This window comes from Elgaria multicarinata, chromosome 5 (assembly GCF_023053635.1).
Source record: "Elgaria multicarinata webbii isolate HBS135686 ecotype San Diego chromosome 5, rElgMul1.1.pri, whole genome shotgun sequence".
Taxonomy (NCBI): Eukaryota; Metazoa; Chordata; class Lepidosauria; order Squamata; family Anguidae; genus Elgaria; species Elgaria multicarinata.
Window position 1 is genome coordinate 62271032 of NC_086175.1, and position 21355 is coordinate 62292386.

The 21355-nt window shown below is 40.4% G+C and overlaps 1 protein-coding gene and 1 non-coding gene across 2 annotated transcripts in view; both read left to right on the forward strand.

The window, feature by feature from the left end:
- IL1RAPL1 (interleukin 1 receptor accessory protein like 1) overlaps window positions 1-21355 on the forward strand; it is a 455397-nt gene that overhangs the window by 84096 nt on the left and 349946 nt on the right. The window contains exons 3-4 of the mRNA XM_063127687.1: window positions 732-918; window positions 3401-3554. Coding sequence (XP_062983757.1) covers window positions 732-918; window positions 3401-3554 — 341 coding nt within the window. The remainder of the gene's footprint in view (window positions 1-731; window positions 919-3400; window positions 3555-21355) is intronic.
- LOC134399821 (U1 spliceosomal RNA) lies at window positions 12755-12917 on the forward strand. Its single transcript, XR_010025527.1, has one exon. It is a non-coding gene; the product is annotated as a U1 spliceosomal RNA (small nuclear RNA).

Genomic DNA, 21355 nt, shown 5'->3' on the forward strand with positions numbered 1-21355 from the left:
CTGGACATTAAATGCTCATGACAGAGTACCTATAACAACAGTTTGATTTTGGAGGTTATGGTGCCTTAGGCTGCAATCTTGGGAACAAACCCCACTGAATTCCATGGAACTTTCTTCAAAGTAAACATACACGAGGTCCTGCTGTACAGAAAACAAGTGGGTTGTTTTTGATCTCTACATATGACTTCAGCTAATCTGTATTCAAAGTACTCAAAAGCTTTTGACTGATTTGAGTGAAATGGTATAGAAGGATATATTTTCAATTATTGCTTCACTTGAAAATAAAACCCTATTTAAATCTGATGAATAGCTGGGTTAACATTCCCGTTCATGGTGTGATTCTTCAGGTGCCTGTTTGGAGCTGAAATACTTTTCTCTAAATGGATTCGTTCAGCCCTGAGAGATGTTGTAATAGTGTTTGTCAGCAGGACAGTTATGGGTTTTACTGGTTAATGCATAACAGCTCTTTAATAGTGGTGCTATCTTTGCAGGAAGCTGTTCCCCCATTTAAAATATAGACATAAAGGCATATTACTAGTTTATAATGAGGGATTAAAAACTGTGACTCAATAAGAACTGCAAATAAACTCTAACGCAAGTATAGATCCCGTTCCTTGTTTTATTGTTTCTAAGAAGATTCTCGTAACAATTTGAGCAGCTTTATTACATTGTGGCAAGGGATGTTTGTTTTATATTTCACTGGACTATTATTTATATTTGTTGTATTGCAGAAACTCTACTTACTGTATGAAAGTATCAATTTCGCTGACAGTGGGTGAAAATGACACTGGCCTCTGCTACAATTCAAAGATGAAATACTTTGAAAAAGCTGAACTTAGCAAAACCAAGGAAATCTCATGCCCTGACATACAGGATTTTTTAATACCATATAGAGAGCCTGAAATCCTGTGGTATAAGGTAAGAAATACGAAAAGCTTTGGTTGCTTCCAACAAAGTATTACGTCTCATGTTCTGCTGCACTTTTGGTAATCTGCAACTTTTACTTCAACGTTATATACAGCTTGGTGAGACTTAGGAAACTGTATTAAGGAAATGGATAACTGAGACAGCGGGGACATTTGCTGGGGAAATTCCAGTACACCAGCTTCTTTGTTAAGTAAGCACTGAAAATGAAATTCTCTCTCATATTTCCAGCCTTATACAGATCTGCTGCTTGCTTTATAGTTTACTGAAACTAAACGCTTGCTCCCAATCATACACATAGACTCAGTTCTGATGACACGATAACCCACAATGGGTTAAATAATCCACAGCAGGTTAATTAACCCACCGTGGGTTATCATGTCATGTGGCAGGATTCTTTTTTTAACACATGGTGACTTGTTTTGCCGAAATAATCTTGCAATTAACCAACAATGTGCAGGGTAGGTTATTTAGGGTAACCATATGAAAAGGAGGACAGGGCTCCTGTATCTTTAACAGTTGCAAAGAAAAGGGAATTTCAGCAGGTGTCATTTGTATCTATGGAGAACTTGGTGAAATTTCCTCTTCATCACAACAGTTAAAGCTGCAGGTGCCCTGCCCTCTTTTAAATCTGGTCACTCTAGTATAGCTCCTGCAGCTTTAACTGTTGTGATGATGAGGAAATTTCACCAGGTTCTCCATATATACAAATGACACCTGATGAAATTCCCTTTTCAATACAACTGTAAAAGATAACGGAGCCCTGTCCTTTAATTCTAGGGGAACAGAAGGCTGTTGATTGATCAGTTTGTCCTGTAAGTCTATGGATATGATTATATCACTTCCTACAAATGACCTCCTATCTGCAGTTCTAATGACATCTTATAAAGATAAGCCGGAGCAGGAAGAAATACTCTGGAAATAAAAGATAATAGTCAGTGTTATTCCATCAAAGAGTATTTGTGCACCAAACAAATGAATAGCCTAAAGTGCACTGGTTTTAAAAATCGTAACATTTGGAACATTCTGAAGTACTAAAAGAAAGAAAAATGCATTCAAATTCATGCAGCTAATTTGTTTTAAATTTTTACTTATATATTTTAGATTATTAAATTATTGAATATTCACATTTGCATTCCAAAACAAATGCTGACCCTAACTTCAGTGTGAGTAATTTCAGAAATTGAAATACATTTGTGACAACTTGCATTTTGCATTTCCTGGTGTAATTAAGTCATTAATCAGTACACTTGTGAATTAAATGAGATTATCTTTTTCATAGAGAGACTATTTCCTAACATCATTTACATTTACCTCTTTTTCCATTGCCACTTTTTCTCCTTGCTACACTTTTGTCTCTTGACTAGCAGAAATTCATCAGGTGAAGCTTTCCCTGTAGTTGAGAAGTAGTAAGGGGAAACTTCAAAGGTTGGATTTCTGCTTTTCACACTGTTCAGGAGCCCTGCCGAAAGAAGTTGTTACTCCTCCTAATTGCTCCGTGTTGCACAGTTAGGCATAATTCTTTCTCCTTTAATACAGATGTCCCAATTGTGATATTAATGTTCAAGGGACTGTCCAGTCTTATAGGAAAATGGTATCTCTGATTGGTATCCTAACTGTTGTTAAGTTGATGAAGTCTTGGGATTTCTCTATCTAATATAGAAACATATTATCATTATTTTGGCTCAGTATGTTTTAGAAATACCTCAAGATGTTTCCTAAAGCATTTCCAGATATTATATGATCAACCAAAGTCAGCTGTGCTTCCCTGAAAACGTAGCTGCTATAAATAAAAGATAAAAATAAATAAACCAGTTTCATACTGCTTTCAAGGATTTGTTCCTTAATTCACATTTTTTATTTGTTTTTTGGAGTATCCGTAAACTACAAGGCAGGCATGTTATGCTTATCAAATGACATCAGTTGTGCATCAAATCAGCATGACATTATCTGGGACTAGTCTTCTTCCATTTATATATTTGGAAGGAAGTCTTATCATACTTCTGTAGAAGAATGTTTTCTCCATAACAGTCCCCAATGTCTACCACCCATTTGCCACCTCAGCATGGCTACTGAGTCTTGGGCCCTTTCTACACCTAATGATTATCCCAGGAAAATGGAAGGATTGTCCCTGCCTGCTCCCGGGATCCCCTGTGTGGCATTTAGATGCACAGGAACGATCTAGGGATGATCCTGGGGGGAAAGGCAAGTGTAGAAACAGCCTTGGTCCAAAACAAAATGTGAGGCAATTAGTCCTTGTTAAGACAAGGGCATATGAAAATACATGAGAAGTAAATGATTTCAAAAGCCCTGAGTATGACACAAAGTAGTTTCTTCTTTAGAGAGGTAATGAACTTTTCCTGGTTTTATGCCATCTTTAAAAGCTCTTAAGATTACTGGTTTGTAACTGAATTCATATGTCAGATTTAAGTGGAAGGTCTGTAGTAACTGAGGTACCATAATTGTCATTTCACAGGAATGCCAAGTCACAACCTGGAGACCAACTATTCTGTTCAAAAAGGACACTCTTGTTATTCGGGAGGTCAGAGAAGATGACATTGGAAATTACACTTGTGAATTAAAATATGGACTGTTTTCTGTCAGAAGAACTACAGAATTAACAGTTACAGGTAACTTGAGCTTCTCAGTATGCATTTTTCAACACAAGGAAAAAGGCTTTGTTATGGATGTGTTCCCCTTCCCCTCTCAGGCCAGATTTTTGCTGATGTTTAGCTATGCAGAAAGGTGTTTGTTGTTTAAAGAATTTCAGTGACTATTCCGCCCAAGTCATTATTAGGTTTCATACTGTGTTTCTACCACAATTTGAATCACATCTGGGCTTGAATCTGTTCCCAAGACTTGCAGGGAAATTAGCCTATTTAATGTGAAGTAAAGCAAGTTTAAAAGATTTTATGGTAGAAAATTTAGTGGTGTGAATAAAGCCCTTCTTAGAATCAGATGAACTATTATTTTGGGAAGCATCTCTCTAAGGACTAAAAGCAATATTTCCACTAAATGTGTGACCAATATATGCATAATCACAGGCATAGTAATTGAGGATATGCTAAAAAAAATGCAGGTGCTATTTTAAATTGGACCTTTTTCTATAAGGTATTAGGTATTCAATTTTCTCTTACATGCTGCTTCATAGAAGAATTCTGTGCATGTTAAACATTTGTTCTCCACCAAGATATCTATAGAACACATTGCAACTTTTATGTAAGACATTCATCCTATTAAAAAGCTTGTTGTCTGGTCTGACGTCTGCAGCAACAGAAATGCATTTGTTCAAGAGAAACCTGCGGACAGAATTACTGTTCTAATTAGAACTGGTATCAAGAGTTGGCATGATTGGGCACCTGCCAAGGGCCCAACAAGGTGCCAACTGACAAGAGTCCTCTGGACCTGCTCCCCCTTTTTTGCAAACCCTCTTGTTTACTATCTCTTCTTCTGGCCCAGAAAATAGTAATGGAGTGAAGGAGGAGGAGATGCTACTGCGTCCTTGCTCATTTGTTCTCTGCCTGGCAAGCAAGTATGTGGCAGCAATGATGAAGAAGAGAAAGAGCAACAACTGTCAACAGTGGTGGTAAGAACATAGGGCTCATCTACACCAAGCAGGATATTCCATTATGAAAGTGGTATGAAAGTGGTATATAAAGGCAGGAGCCACACTACGGCTTTATAGCAGTATTGAAGTGCACTGCAGGATCTACACTACTGCGTTATAGTGGTACTGAAGTGCACTGATAACTGTTGGGTCCCATGACACATCTACACCAAACAGGATGTAACACTATGAAAGCAGTATGAAAGCAGTATATGCTATGTGTCAATGGGCCCCAACAGTTGTCAGTGCACTTCAATACCATTATAAAGCAGTAGTGTGGCTCCTGTCTTTTATATACCTCTTTCATACCACTTTCATAGTGGAATATCCTGCTTGGTGTAGATGAGCCCATAGACTCACTGAGGGAGAGGAGCCCATTGCAGGTGTCTAAAATGTGTCTCCAGAACTGAAGCTGGCCCTGGTTCTAATGCTTTTTCAACTTTTCCCTCCTCAGCGAAGATAGTCTTTGATTCAAGGAATAATAGACAAACTTATTTCCAAAACCATTTTTTTAAATGAAATTTCTAATTGTTGCTTTCAGTTTGTTGTTACACAGGGGCAAATGAAAGCTGAGCTCTTATACATACTTTCCTGGGAGTTACTTCCTATTTCTGAGCAGGCAGGCATTGCATTGGATTGTCCTGTAACGGTCAGGAAATAGAACTATACAAATGGTTAAACCAAAAATTGGTGATGTTAAATTATCCTAAACCTACTGGTCTACTTACACAAACCGAACGCAAACTACATCTTCTAGAAATTCTGAATGTGACTTCCCCAGACTTATTTACTATAGATGAAATAGTTCAGGTGGAATATTTATTCTACAACTATATTTCTGCACGTGCCGTTATCACTTTTAGAGATTGGGACAGTGTTAAATTAGCTCTCAAATGTAAAAATGTACTTAAAACTAGAGAGATTTTACTGTCAAGCTTCTTTGAGAACCAAGCTCCACCGCAGGATTTAACGTTGGGTCCATATTTATATCCAAAAAATAACTCAATCAGAATAGAGATCCCTGTGGGGAATCTAATTGATCTTAACTCAGGGGAAGTGCCCACTCTAAAGCATAAAAATAATGAGTTGCTTGAATACAAAAAGGAGAAACAACAGAACCTAAAGCACAAATATTAACCCCAGGAGATAAGACTGCTCTAATCGAAGAAGAAAAAATATTATTGGATTCTTTCTCTGCACTCCCACTAGTGGAGCAAAATGAAATTATGCTAAGGCTGGAAGGCCTTAAAGGGCACTTAACAACTCTACAAGCGAAGCCGAAAGGCTGTAACCACACTGAAAGGGGAGACCACATGGAAGATGAACTTGACTGATTTGGATATTGCGAAGGCATGTCGAATAATAAATGAGGATTCATGTCAATCAAAGAAAAGGACCCCCCAAGTTCCAGTTATACGCAGAAGTTCACCAACCTCCCAAAAATACAGGGCCAAGCAAAAATGAGAAGAAAGTACTCCCAGTCCAAGCCGCTGTAGTACCTGGGACATTAAAGCCTCTGACCTGGTTAGACATGAGATGTCTAGATAAGGAGGAAAACGGATCACCAGAGAAGGAATCTAAAGAAATCAATCCACCGAGTAAGAAATCTGGCATACTTTGCCCAGTGATCTCAAATGTGAGGACTTTAAAAGCATCTTTGGATGTTATAGTACATCAATACCCAAAGGATACCCGGCCAAGACCTTCAAACGCTCTGAATAACGGGGAGCTCTGCCAAAAGCAACTAGGCACTGAGCTTTTATCAAGTAGAGATTGACAGAGAGCAGACCTCGCAAGAGCTCACTTGAAGATACTTTCATGGAACATCTCTGGATGGAATTGAAAAGTGGCAGATCCTTCCTTCTTAAAATTTATTTTAAAAAAGCATGATATAATTTTGCTGCAGGAGACATGGGCCACAGATGATATTGCGTTGGACGGCTTTGCAGCATATCTACTAGATGCAGAACTAAGCAGAAAGGGGGGTCGGCCTAAAGGGGGTCTCTTACTTTTGGTTAATTTAAGTATTGAAGCTAAGTTCATCATTCTTGATCTTCTCCCTGGGCTTGCAAATGCCCTGGTTGTAAAATCTAACTGGGCAAGTTTTTTATTATAAATGTGTATCTCCCCCCTTAGACCCAAAAGAAATTGGTAAACGAAATCTGGTGCAGACTAGAAGAATATATGACTACTAATATTGCTCTGTACCCTGAAGCCTCCATTTTAATGGCAGGAGATTTAAATGCTAGAACGGGACAAAGCGAGGAGGCTATATATTCATATTTTCATATCCCCCGCCTATGAATGAAGAGATTTTAAAATTCCCAGTTAGAAATTATAAAGACAAGGGATGCAACTTCGCGGGGTTATGCCTCATGCAAATGCTAAATAGGCTAGATTTGTATATTGTTAATGGGAGGGCGAATGGTGACAGTAATGGAGACTTTACTTTTCTATCACGCTTAGGAGCTTCTACAATTGACTATTTCATTGTTTCCTCCAGTCTATTTCTGGCAGTGACCAAGTGTGTAGTGGAAAGATGTATAGAAAGTGATCACCTACCCCTGGTCCTATTTTTAAACTATGGCAACCAAAGAATCCATGCAGAACAAAACCTCATGCAAATTGGGGACTTTGAAATAAGAGCTTCCCGTGTTAGATGGACATCTAGGCTTGAGAAAGAGGTGAAGAAATTACTATACTCTGAAAACTGTCTAAACTATTGTAACGCACTGTTAACAGCAAATTCTGTGGACTCCATGCATGAATCCTATCAAGGTTTGATCTTGACTCTTCAAAACCTTTTAATGCAAAAGACCCTACCAAAAAAATCCTTCTCCCGGTGTACCTCTAAATGGTGGTTCGATAAGGAATGTATAATTATGAAAAAATCCTTGGTCGAAAAGTACAGAGAATATAGGGAAAAGAATTTGACAACAATTCCCCATGAGTGGTTTGAGCTAAAAAGGGGTATAAAAAATTAATAAAGGCAAAAAAGTCCCAAGCACAAAGGGAGGCATGGAGTGACTTAATATCAGCATCCAGGGAAAAGGATACAACCACTTTCTGGAGGCTGGTTGCAAGGGGGTATCCAAACGCTCCTCTAAACATCGAGTCCCATATCCCCCCTGACATCTGGGAACACCACTTTTATAATCTAGTGGGAGCTCGCCAGTCTTGCCGTCGGATTAAGCAGATCCATATTAATAACTTCCCAGAATGGCCACCTGTATCTGTCCTGGAAATAAAGTGCCTTATAACCAGGCTTGAAGTGGGTAAAGCCCCGGGCAGTGATAACCTCCCACCGGAAATATTTAAATCTAATTTAGACTGGTGGGCACCTGCACTGGCAGCCCTTTTTACGAGCATCAACCAATCAGCATGAATTCCGGATGATTGGGGCTTGGCTACCATTATCCCAATTTACAAAAAAGGGAGAAGATCAGACCCTGGGAATTACAGACCTATTAGCCTCCTAAGTGTTATAAACAACTTGTATGCTAGTCATTTACTGGAGAAGTTGAGTGACTTGCTGGAACAGGAAAATATTATAAAGGACGAACAGGCTGGGTTTAGGGGTGGGCGTTCTACGGTAGATCAGGGACTTATTCTCCAGCATCTAGTAGGCAAATATTCAACTTCCCCAGGGGGTGCACTTTATACTGCCTTTATTGATTTTAGATCTGCATTCGATCTGATATCCAGAGACAGATTGTGGGACAAGTTAGAGGGTACTAACATTGACCACCGACTGCTGATTCTCATTCTCAGCCTATATGAAAATACTAGGCTCCAGGTGAGATGTAACAGTGCTGGTCTTATGTCCCGGTCTGTCACTACTACAATGGGGGTGAAACAGGGCTGTGTTTTAGCTCCCACTCTGTTTAATTTTTGCATTAATTCCCTGGTAGAATGTCTAGCGGAGCAAAGAGCACAACCACCTAGTATTTCAAATAGACCCTTATCGATTTTGCTCTATGCGGACGATGCGGTGCTGTTGTCATTGACCAAATCAGGTTTGAGGAGATTGCTGAGGGCCTTGAAGGGTTACTGTGAAAGTGAACTACTGCAGATCAATTATGACAAAACAAAAGTTGTAGTTTTTTCCAGAAGAAGACTAAAATATAAATGGCAACTAAATGAACACCAAATTGAGCAGGTGGTTTCGTATAAATATCTGGGAATAATATTTCATTCATCAGGAACGTGGAGGGTCCAATCTAATAATGCCATCGCTAATGTGCAGAGGAGCATTAAGGCACTCCTCTCCTTTTTCTACAAAAAAGGTGGGCAGCATATTCCCTCTAGTCTCCAAGTCTTTGCTGCTAAGGTTTTAGCTCAAATGCTGTATGGTTCAGAGATTTGTGCCTATGAAAACTTGGCCCCTCTGGAAGCTGTACAAACTAAATTTCTGAGGGCAATACTTGCGGTCCCGTCCTGCCTTCAAAATACAATTGTAAGGCTGGAGGCAGGCCAGATCTCATTAGAGGCCTGTATATGGATACATAAGTTTCATCTCTGGTTAAAATTACTGCTTGTCCCTGTGGGTTTAGCTCTGCTTACTCTAATGGACGCTTTCAATTCAAGGTGGAAAGATACTTTGAATAGGAAGTTGCAATCCCTAGGCTACTCCACGACTGCGGTCCTGAACCTAGGATACGAGAAAGCAAAAATGGATATTGCCCAAAGGATTCAAGTCATCGATCTACAAGATCAATTGAGTCGAGCTAGCCTAAACTTGGGGTTCAGGGAAAATAGTGGTCCTCCTGCACTTGCCACATACCTGATAAACTTGACCGTTCTGAGGCTCAGAAGAGCTTTTACGTTAGCCAGGTTTAATGTTTTATCTTCAGCATTGCTGGAGGGCAGATTTTAAAAAATCCCGTACAGCGAACGGCAATGTCCATGCGGGTCGGGGGATGTTGAGACAATAGTCCATGTTTTACTTTACTGCCACCTGTATAAAGACCTCAGAGTTTCCTTAATAACACCACTCATAAAAAAATTCCTGGGCAGAACGGACAAATTTTGTTTAGATTACCTTTTGTCAGGCATGAATGCCTAATTTACTGTGAAAGTGGCCAGATTTTGTGCTGCAGCCATCTCACTCCATAAAGAGGCGAGACAATAATAATATATGCATGTTCTACATCTGTAACGTAATGTAATGTGTTAAATTGTATGGTGTTTGATTGGAGTGCTGGTTGTTATACCGTAATAAACTTATTCATTCATTATACAAATGTAGAGGGTGCTCCAAGTTTGCTATCTCAAAAGGGACCAAATGATGGGGAAACGAAAGTAGGGAATTGAGCAAGGAAAAGAAGCACTCGTGACCCCCCGCCTCTGAACCCTCCCAATCCCAGTCTTTTTGAATGTTTTAATAATCCTATTCTACACAAAAGGGGAGGGGGGACTGTGACAAATTGTGTTGGCCCTGCTTCAAACCCACTGGAGGTTATGCTGGAACAGTTGCATTAGCAGTCATTTTAGTCTGCCTTTGCCATCCTTAGGTTAGGTTGTTCAGGAATATGCCATTGATGTACTAACCTGCACTATGGTGATAATTATGTTGTTCTCTGCACAAATAAGCAGTGATGCAAACTATTTATGATCTCTTTCGTTATAACCCTTGGAGATGTTCTGTCAGTGGAATCAGTCATTCTGCCTTCTTTTTAAAGCAGTCATTGTTGTGGATTTCTTCCTGGTAGAGATGTGTATGGATTGTTTCTTGTGATTTTGTGACATGCCAAATTACGGTAATTATGTTTAAATCATTTGTGTAATTTAAAGAATACAAAGCCTTGTCATATTTATCCTCAAAACTTAGGTCAGAGAGAATGTGCTTTGTCCAGGGCCACACAGATGGTTGAGTTTGAAGCTAAGTCTCTCAGTCTCTCTCTCTTTCTCTCTCTCTGTCTTCTGAATCTCCAGATTGTATTCATTGAACCACATTCATAGGCTACACATTCCAATAGATATCCATCATATCTAGAGTGGGAGATTAATTTTACCATGTCCCTCCCTCCCACCCAACACTGTACCATGCAATCCTATGCATGTCTACTCTTAAGTAAGGCCCACTGAATTCAATGGGACTTACTCCCAGGAAAGTGTTGTAGGATAGCAGCCTTAACCGTGAGTATTATAGATTTAGGGCTTTTCTAAATGAGTGATTTATAGCACACTCGTGACTAGCCACTCACAAATGTTTGTGGATCGAGTATGTGATGCTGTCAACCTCCAGTGCCTCTCTCATACTTTCCAAGGGTTTCGATGGCTTAATTTGAAACAGAAATAAGCTAGTAAAAAAGACCCATTTTCTGTTTCAGTATGAAAAGAAGAGGCAAACCACAGCACCACCTCATGACTGTATAAATGAAACATAGAACTTGTGGTTAAAGGGGGGAAAGGGGAGGGGGAAGCAAAGTGTGTATAATGGGAGCACACCATGATCATAGGACAAAAATGGAAGCAGAAGACCATGGTAAAAATTGCAGGAATTTCCCTAGTATAGAATAGCGTTGGGGCAAAAATCTGCCAGGGCCATGAGGGCAACGTATGCAACTGGCCCTCATGTGCCCAGGTGGATGCACCCAATGGATTTTCACCCCAATGCTACCTGTGGCCTCTAGAGTTCTGGCAAGTGGTCTGCACCCAGCAGATATCTTCCCCCTTTGTCCTTTACCCCCACTGCATTAATGGCAGCTGCCTGCAAGGTTTTAAGAGGGCCTTTAAGGCCATGATGTGCAGGGGGAGGCAAAGCACACATTCTGGGGCCTCTGGGAAGTGTGTAAATCCCCCGGCCATGCTAATTGTATGCTGGGGGAATTGTGCACTCCAGAGCTCCCAGAAAGTGTGCTTGGCCATGCGCTCATCCGGCTGGCTCCTCAGAACAGAGCCGGATGAGCAGGGCTTAGCAAACTCCTGGGGCAAGCCCCCTGTCAGTTCTGCAGTCCCTAATGTAGAAATGTTCATAGTCAGGAAACCTTTATAAGCAGCAAATGCTTGTTTCTTTGGCTCCTTTGGAGTCTCTTCTGCTGAGGCCAGTAGAGAGAAATACATCCTGATTGGTGCTAGCAATTTGTGCTGATCAGTCTTTTAAACACTGCAACACTGTCTGTGCAACAAACTACTTCACTTTGGTTTTTAAAACCATAAAACTTTCCAGGTCCATACAATTGTCAGAATTATAAATGTATGTATATTTTAGGTGTCCTTTTGATGTTCTCCTAAGTGGATGGATAGCTTGGAGAAAAAATTAAATGACCAAAATATGTGGACAGGACCCAATTTACTATTTCTTGTAAAATGGGAAAGACCCACAGAATTCAACCCTGCATGTGTGGTTGGGTTATTTTAAAAATATTCCATCCATGCAGGAGCTGTTCATGAATCAGCATTCCCCAAAAGGCAGAATATCAGGGGGATGGGTGGGCTTTACATAGCTATTATAGAGTTATTGGTTTATTAGCAGTTGTTAGTCATGATATATATTTATTAATTTGTTATATTCCATCAATTATCCAAGGTGCTTCAGTTAGTATATATGGCTCCCACCACCACCACCATTTTAACCTCACAACAATCCTGTGATGCAGGCTAATAGACAGTGACTGGCCCAAGTTCACCCAGTGAGGTTTGTAACTAGGTGAAAATTTGAACTTGGTTCTTCCTGGTTGTCTAACCAGTGTTCTGTGCTGAACATTGTAACAGTAACTACTATGCCACAATGGGGTCTTCAATTTAGAATCAGTATCCTTATGCATGCCAGCTGTAAGGGGAAGCTGACTTTAGAGCTTTCTGGAGATCTCTGGCTACCTGATGTTAGATACTGAATGCTTGACTGGTTGTCTGATCCATTCTTCATATACTTATGAAGGTTAGAGTATACTTATGAAGGTTATAGGGGTTAATAATCTGTCAATTATTAAGAGGTAGACATTTCTTCCATAGAGTTACAGAAAATACCATCTGAGTGCAATGGTTGGGAAAGGTCGAATTACACCTAATTCATTTATTATTATTATTATTATTATTATTATTATTATTATTATTATTATTTATTTATTTATTTATTTATTTATATAGCACCATCAATGTACATGGTGCTGGATAAAAAAAAAAGAGGGTGTCGTTATAAACATGTTTTATATGAATAGGTCAGCAGTAGGGATGTTGGAGAAATCCACAGTGGAATCAAATATGTTCAGATTTCTATGAATACTTACCTGGCAGGGGAGACACCATGATCATGAAGGTGGTTTTCCCAGGGTGTGAGGCTCATCCATTGCTCTCTGGGTGTGCTGATCCCTGTGATTTCCCTAACTGTGGGAAACTCGACTGTATAATTGGTGGTAGTTTTTAACAGTTAAGCAATTTAATTTTAACTTTGCTGTTTTAAATCTGTATTTCAAATCTGTATTAATTTCTGCATTGCTGCTTGATTTTATCCTGGTTGTGTCTTGATGCTGTATTTTATATTATGGTTTTATACTGTTTGTTTTATAATTTGAATAGTTTTTATGGTTTTATTTTTTGTAAACCATGCAGAGAGCTTTGGCTATTGGGCAGTATAAAATGCAATCAATCAACCAATCAATCAATCAATCCAACCCATGGATTTTGCTATTCCTGAGTTGGACAGATTCCAGGGATTTGTGGGCTGCTTTTAAAAAAAAAACTTTCCAGAATTTTATACAAATTTACTCATAAAAAAATAAAATGCATGAAAATGTGCATTTGGGGAGCATTTGCATCATTTGGTGGAGGATTTGTGAATTTTCACAGGTGCGAACTTGCACAAGGGTGAATTTGTGCAAATTTCAGAAATTGGAAAAAATCCAATTCTACCAATGAGTTGAAGACGGACAGAAAGGCACCTGACAATCTACAAAAAACACAGATGGAATGGATTTTACAAAATCTATATATCCCTAGTCAGCAGTGATCCTTCAGCGTTTGCATTTGCTTTCAATTTATCTACTGGTAATGTTGAATTTTGAGCAGCTTTTAAGACTTTCTTAGATAGAATGGCTGTGTCATAATGCATGGAGTACTAACATATCTTTGGTGAAGGAAAAATAGTATCCCTTCCTCCTGATAATACGTTGCTACTTGTCTGCAGCAATATGTTATCAAGGCATCTTTAATGTAAATATATTGAAAGTATAATAAAATTCAGATTGCCTTGAAATCTTCTTGGCTGATAATAAATTACACTATTAGGGCACAGGAATATTGCTTTCTCACTAAAGAAACAGTAGTCATAACTGTAAATGGGAAAGATAAAGTGTGATGACTTGTAACAATATGACTCCAGCTAGATACAGTTGTATTTAACTTGTAAGAGCTTTATAAGATCACTTTCCATTTATTATACATTATGTTGCCTAAATGTGCCGCATTAAATGTCACAGAAGTTTACACACTTTCATAAAGGAAACAGAAAAGCTACAGATCACATTATCATGAAAAGAAATTAAATCCCCCTTTTCTATGGCAGAAGCATTCTCTACATGGCTAGCACAAAATTTGGCTAATTGAGGGGTATTGCTATGGCCATTTTAATTATAGATCTGGATGTGGACCATAGGGGAGAGGGTTAAAGCTTCCTACCACCCATGTTGGGGTACCAGTCCAGATCACACACACCCCGTGTTTACACTAGAATAAAAAAGAAAAGAACAAAACATGTAGTGCATCTTCAACATAAGGTCTGTGTAGGCCCTCAAGGTTGTAGAGTAGAGGAAAAGAGGCAGTATCTTGCTCTCTAGGCTGAGAAATGGCAACGCTTTTCAACAACAATGAAAGCAAAAATGAAACTAAAAAGACAATTGTTAAAATCTACGCTGGAGAAGAATTTCCAGTTTATTTCATACTTCAATAATAATAATAATAATAATAATAATAATAATAATAATAATTTCTTACCCACCTCTTCACTTGGATCAAGGCAGGGAACAACAGCAAATATAAAACACTTACTAACCGCTTAAGCACTTTTCTTGCAATCATCAAGCAACCAATTCCCATCTTCCTCTCCGCTTAACTTCAGGAAGGAACAAAAGAGGTGCCTTGTATGCTGCAAAACACGGAAGAGAGCAAAATAAACGACCCTTTCCCCATGACCAGCATGCTGTTACTGCCACTGTCCCAATCTTTAATTGGAATTTCAAGGGAAAACATTCGGAGGATTGGAGACTGAGTGGGTCGGGGCAGAGGAAGGTTGTGGCTTCACAGGGGATAAATTTGGATATGGCTCAGAAACAAGCTGACCTACATCTCAATTGTGAGTGGGAAGTAGATCTTGAGCCTCATCCAACATGAGCCATGTGCAATATCTTTAGTTCAATATATATCTTTTGTTCAAACTATAGTTATGGGAAAATATACATGTGTGCTTTAAGACAACATCTCTCAACTCTACGTGGTAAAATAAGAAATCTGGGAAGGTAAGCTCTCCATTTACTAGTGAGATTAGAGCCCAGAAACTGTGTGTTTGTTAGACTAGGACTTTAGAGTTAGGTTCCCCCCCCCCCCCATCATCTTTGCTGTCTCTGCTATTCTCTAGTATTTCTCTACCTTCTGGTTTGCAATTTGTTTTGTCGGATAGTTAGTTATTTGCGAAGAGGAAAAGGTTTCATACCTGTTCAGATTAATTCACCTGAAATCGTTGTACTCTTACTATTGACCTAGATTGTTGTATATATTTTATATTTTTAAAGATCGGAGGTAGAAGGGCGGTTCGTTATGCTTACTCCCACCTGTTTCTGTTCTGTCTTTTAGTTAAAATTATCTATGTATTTCGGACTCCCCGACCTCAGAATCTAAGGGCAAGATTTCTCTAAAAAGATAACAGCAGCCTATGGCTTAAGCACAGAGAGTTAAGGAACTAAAACAGCAAAAGAATGAAATAAGGGTGAAAAGGAGTGCAAAGGAAATACAAAGGAAAGTGGTAAAATAGGGGTGTGCAAATCAGCAAAAGCTGAGCTCACCAAAGTTCTCCAAATTCCATGCTAAAGCTCATTTCAACCTCCAACTATATCTGATAGAGGGCTTTGGTTTTTCTTTTTGCACGAAAATCCATACATATTGTGGTTCATATTTTTCCAAACGTACAACATCAACTAAGGCCATCTTTGAAATGCATGCATTGTTCTCCCATTGGTTAAAGTGTATTGTGCACATTTTTCAAAATGACACATTTTCCATGCATATTTTTCTAATATATGCATGCTGTCCATTTTGTGTGTGTGCCAATGTACAGACTTGGAAATGTATAGACTTGCAGATTGTGTTCAACTCCATGTTCAATCCAAACAGTGTGAACTGAGTTGTAACCCTTGGGTCGGTACCCAGGGCCGGGTTCTATGTCTAGGGGTTGTTAGTTTTTCCCTTAAGGTTAGCTCAGGCTCAAGCCCCCACCCAGGAAACCTGGGACACCAATTTAGAGATGTCTGAGTAGCAACCTCACCCACACACCTGAGGTATAAGTACTGGTATTTATTCAGTTTGACAACAAGCAACAAAAATAGAACATGGGAGACAACCTTTTGATTAACACATTTCCCTCCCAAGGTCTAGGTAGGCCGATGGAAGCCTGTGTCCTTTAGCCTTATTCACAAGCCCAGGAGACAGTGAATGAATAGGGATCCTCCAGGCATGCAATAAGGTGGATGGTAGGTGGCAGCAACCGGAACTGGGGTGCGCTGCAAAGAGAGCTGATTCAGTAGGCCCAAACCAGGAACTGGGGTGCGCTGCAAGAGAGCTGATTCAGCAGGCCCAAACCAGGAACCATCTCCAACATTAACCATGTCAAAGTTCAGCTCCTCCTTCTGCAGCCAGAGACTGTTGCATGCACAATAGGCATGTTCTCCGCTCCTATTAGAAGTGCAGAAGCAGGAGCGAATTGGCCTGCTCCGCCTTGCCCAGAGGCGGAGTAGAAGTGGACCACGGACCCCTAGAAGCAAGGCGAAGAGAAGCGACCATTTTCGGAGCGCTTCTCTTTCCGCGGAGCGCTCCGTTCACCATCTTGAAACATTTCGCCCATAGATAACTGGGTTGTTTTTGAAGCTATCATTCTGAAAATTCTTGTGCTTAGACAGTCGTGGATGGGGGTCATTTTGAGACTACTCTCACCTCTCTGCGTCGTGCGGGTCGCGTGCTATATTTTTTTAAAAATCGGGTCAACAAACAGGGACAGCGCGGGTCAAACGGCGGTTTTCGCCCATAGGATTGCATTGCGGAAAAGAATCGGGGATAACTGGGTTGATTTTTAAGCTATCGTTCTGAAAATTCTTGTGCTTAGACAGTCGTGGATGGGGGTCATTTTGAGACTACTCTCACCTCTCTGCATGGTGCGGGTCGCGCGCTAGAATTTTTTAAAAAAGTAGGGTAAAGGCGGGAAAAAGATTACCTTTTCGATTGCTGAGGGGCAGAGTCAACTCCCGGTCATGATCACATTATCCCAAAGTTGGAGGAGGGGATAGGCAAAACGGGTAACTTGGGATTCTGGGAAACTTCTCTTTCTTAGTCTGAACGGACTTTTCCCAGTGTTTTTTAAAACAGTAGCCCCACCAAATGCACAAACACAACCTGTGAAATCATATACTAAGCCAATAATAAGAGATAGAAACACAGCACTGCTACCCACCCTAACTTTGGGGAACATCTGAAAAGATGTGGTGCAAGGGGATGAGCTCCCCTAGGGCATCTCATTGTGGACGTGCCCCCACTCTCTCTTGTACTTGGAAGGCCATCAGAGCCTTCCAAAGAGAGTAACCCGGTGGAGCAATGCCTATCATGAGTTGAAGTGAGCGGTCTACTTCTCTTAGTGGTGGAGCGATGCCTATCATGAGTTGAAGTGACAGTTCCACTTCTTAGTGGTGGAGCAATGTCTTTCATGAGTTGAACTGACAGCCTTGCTTCTTAAAAGACTGGTTGACCACCAGTCAAATTGGCAGCTGCTGCTTCCCCCTCCCCTGGGCACGTCCCCCTATTGCTGGTAAAAGACAGATATAGCCTTTTTTTTAAAGTTCTTCTTGCTGTTTATTCAGCAACACTGCTGCTTTTAATTCCACCCCTCCTTCATTTATTTATTGATTTATTTATTTATTCCATTTTATATGCATTACTGGCTTATATCCTTGGCTCACTTCCTTATGCCCCCAGAAATGTCTGCTGCCTGCCTGCCTGCCTTCCCTCTCTCCTCCCCTGCCCGCCTTGCAGGGATGTTGTGTGTGTCTGGCTTTGACTCAGGGGAGAAGTCCTTCCTGCGCTCACTTGGAGTTTTGGAAGTTCCAAATCCATTTTTCAAGTGTGGAAGAAAATTCATATAGGTTGATCTCTACTCCCCAATTCATGGCATGTTGGGATTTCCTTTGAAATGGCCCCATTGAGAGGTCTGCAGGTTTAAGCCCCACCAAAAAACAGGGGATGATGGGACTGCCTTGAGTCTCAGCGTGCGGCATATGTATCCCTGGATAAGCTGTCATGGTGGTGAGTTTGAGGGGTTTTTTTAACGTGCAAATTGACGGAGCTATTGGAAAGGGGTGTGAATGGGTGTTGGATTTTCATAAATTCCCCAAAAATCATGGGATGATGGGACTGCCTTGAGTCTCGGCATGCGTATGTATCCCTGGATAAGCTTTCATGGTGGCGAGTTTGAGGTTTCTAACGTGCAACTTGACGGAGCTATGGAAAGGGGTGTGAATGGGGTGCCCGATTTTCAAAAATTCCCCAAAAATCAGGGGATGATGGGATTGCCTTGAAACTTGGCGTCTATGTGGACACGTGGATAAGCTATCATGGTGCCGAGTTTGAGGTTGCTAACGTGCAAATTGACAGAGCTATCGAAAGGGGTGTGACTTAGGGTTATAGGTGGTGCGTTAAAGGTTAGAGCCCTGCCAAAAATCAGGGGATGATTGGACTGCCTTGAGTCTGGGCGTCCATGTGGACACATGGATAAGCTGTCATGGTGGCGAGTTTGAGGTTTCTAACGTGCAAATTGACGGAGCTATCAAAAGGGGTCTGAATGGGATGCCCGATTTTCATAAATTCCCCAAAAATCAGGGGGTGATGGGATTGCCTTGAAACTTGGCGTGCGTGTGTATACGTCCATGAGGTGTCATGGTGCCAAACGTGAGGTTTCTAACTTGAACCAAAAAAAAGTTGTTTACTTTTTTAGCTTTCAATGCAACCCTATGGGGGGGGGAAACGGAGCTCCCATCCGGATCCGGAGCTCCGAGCGGAGCGGAGCGGAAATGGGTGGAGCGGGGGGTCCATGCACACCCCTAATGCACAACACTATATGCAAATGAACTCCTTCATGTTAGGGCATGTTTTCCCTGCTCCCTCCCACCGGGTGGCGTGTACTCATTTCTCTACTGCTTTACAGAGTAAATCTTGATCAAAAACAAACTGAAATGAATTTCTAATACACAGTAGTTAAAATTAGTACTGGGCCAAATCTTGTCCCCAATTTTTGGAACTTTCTCTATCCCTGCAAAAGAGGCGTTGTTTTCCCCCCCAGGGAGGGGGGGAAATTCAGAAAATTCTTTCCTTGGGGAGAGGGACAGGGTTTCCACATAGCATTTTTATGTGTAGCCAGTTGCTGAGGGTGCTTCTTATTATTTTTTAGTTTTTTAAAAAACACCCCTACTTCCCTTGGTATTTGGAAGAGCCCAGCAGTTGTAAGTGAATGCTATTGGAGACCATGTGACCTCAGCCTCTCCAATATGCACTCAGGAAGAGCTCCTGGCTCTTGAAAATGCTGAGGGTGTTCTGAAAAATTTAAAGGAAAGAAAGAACACCTCTCAACAACTGGCTACATATATTAAAAAGATATGTGGCAACCCTGTCCCCTCCCCAAGGGAAAAAAAATCCTTAATTCTCACCTCTCCCAGCCTCTTTCGCCTGAGTTTTCATTCTCACCCCACCCACCCCATGAAATGCCAGAAATGGAATGGTCAAAATTCTTGGCCCAGCACTAGTTAAAATGACATCCAGTGTCCTAAAATGACATCCACGTAGGATGGGCGTCAGAGTTGGAAATAAGATTTAGGATGCATAAAGTATCCTTAACTTTTTGCTGTTCTTGAAAAAACTGCCTTAACTTTCCTCAACATATCTTAGGTGACTACTTGATTAGGAACCTGCAAATGCTACACCTCTAATTTAGATTTCAAATCACCTGTGAAACAAGACGTGGAATTATTGAGATAAATTTTAGACAATGAACAAGCAGTTTGTCTCAGAACATCAGTACTTATAGGAAATCAAAATACCCTAATTGTATTGAAAAGAGCTGTTTGATTGCACCATTTGAAATGAAGATATTTTCAAACCTGGTTTGAAGCTATCCAATTTTGGCCATGAAAAATTTCACAGTGTGGAACAGTCATCTTCTGTGAGCCTGTACTCACCAAATCATCTTTTTCTTCTTGGAAGTTAGCAGAAGCATCAAATATAAGATATTCATTTCTCATCCACGTTATCAGGTCTTATTCCCTTTGATCTGGCAAGTATTCATTGTTCAACCCCTTTGTTGAACAATTAAAAATTGTTCAAAGTACAAAATCAATGCAACCAAGCTAATAGTGAACCCACTTCTTCTTTTTATAGGAACTTAATATACTTACTGTTCTCTACTTTGATGGCAAAATATACTGCCCTTGCATATGGGAGAAGGAACTAAATGGAACAAAAAATGGACCGCTTACCTTAAAATTGTAGCCTGTGATTGTCCTAATATTAGGGATTTTTATTAGAACAAATCGAGATATTTCACTGAGCCGATGATTCTTTACCCCAGTGGAGCTTGCATTTTTCTTTAAGAATAATCCTAGCAATTGCAGCAGGGATGCAGTGTGGTGTGGTGGCTAAAGTGCTGGACCGGGAGTCAGGAGATCTGGGTTCTAGGCCCCACTTAGCCATGGAACCTCATTGGATGAATTTGGGCCAGTCACAGGCTCTCAGCCCAACCTACTTCACAAGGTTTTTCTGAGGATAAAATGGAGAGGAGGAGGATTATGTACGCTGCCTTGGGTTCCTTAGCAGAAAAAAAGGTGGGATATAAATATAATAAATAAATAAACGAGAATGGTGGGAATGGCTCCATAGAGAATGAAAACTCAGGTAAAAAATCCCTTTCCAAACTTTCATCAAATTATTGTCTCAGATTCCAATATACACCTTATCCACATTTTAGTTCCCTGTTATCCATCATCCCATACTATCATGCCACACTTTCTTCCTCAACCAATGGCATTATTATACCTATTTACTAGACTCCATTAGTCAATTAATTTCCACTATTTTTCTCTCCAAATTAGTGCAATTCCTGCCTGTTTCACAGTCCCACATAAATAGCTGGCTCCAGTAATATCTTAATATGCATGTTGTTCTGTGTATGCATGTTGCTTTTTTAAAAAAAACATCCTATTAATCATGAGAGTTGGAACCAAATGGCTGCATAAGGCAAAAGGTAGGAAACATAATAGTAGGAATTGCTAGGGGAAATGGGGTGCTGGGACAATTGTATAGACTAAGAATCGCCCAAAACATTACTACTAAATCACCACAAGAGGCAACCACATTCAAACATAGCCACAGTACAGCAGCAGTATTGCCTTAGCAGTACTAATTTCCACTGTCCTCCTCCTACCACACTTTCACAGCCCAGTCTGATACCAGCAAAACAGCCTCAGCATCTGTACCATCTAGGGACAGAATGATCACTGCTAAAGCAATTTAAGAGCAACATCAGATGAGTGTTTTAATACATGCTCGTTACTGGGTTGTGAGTCCTATTCATGACGTCAT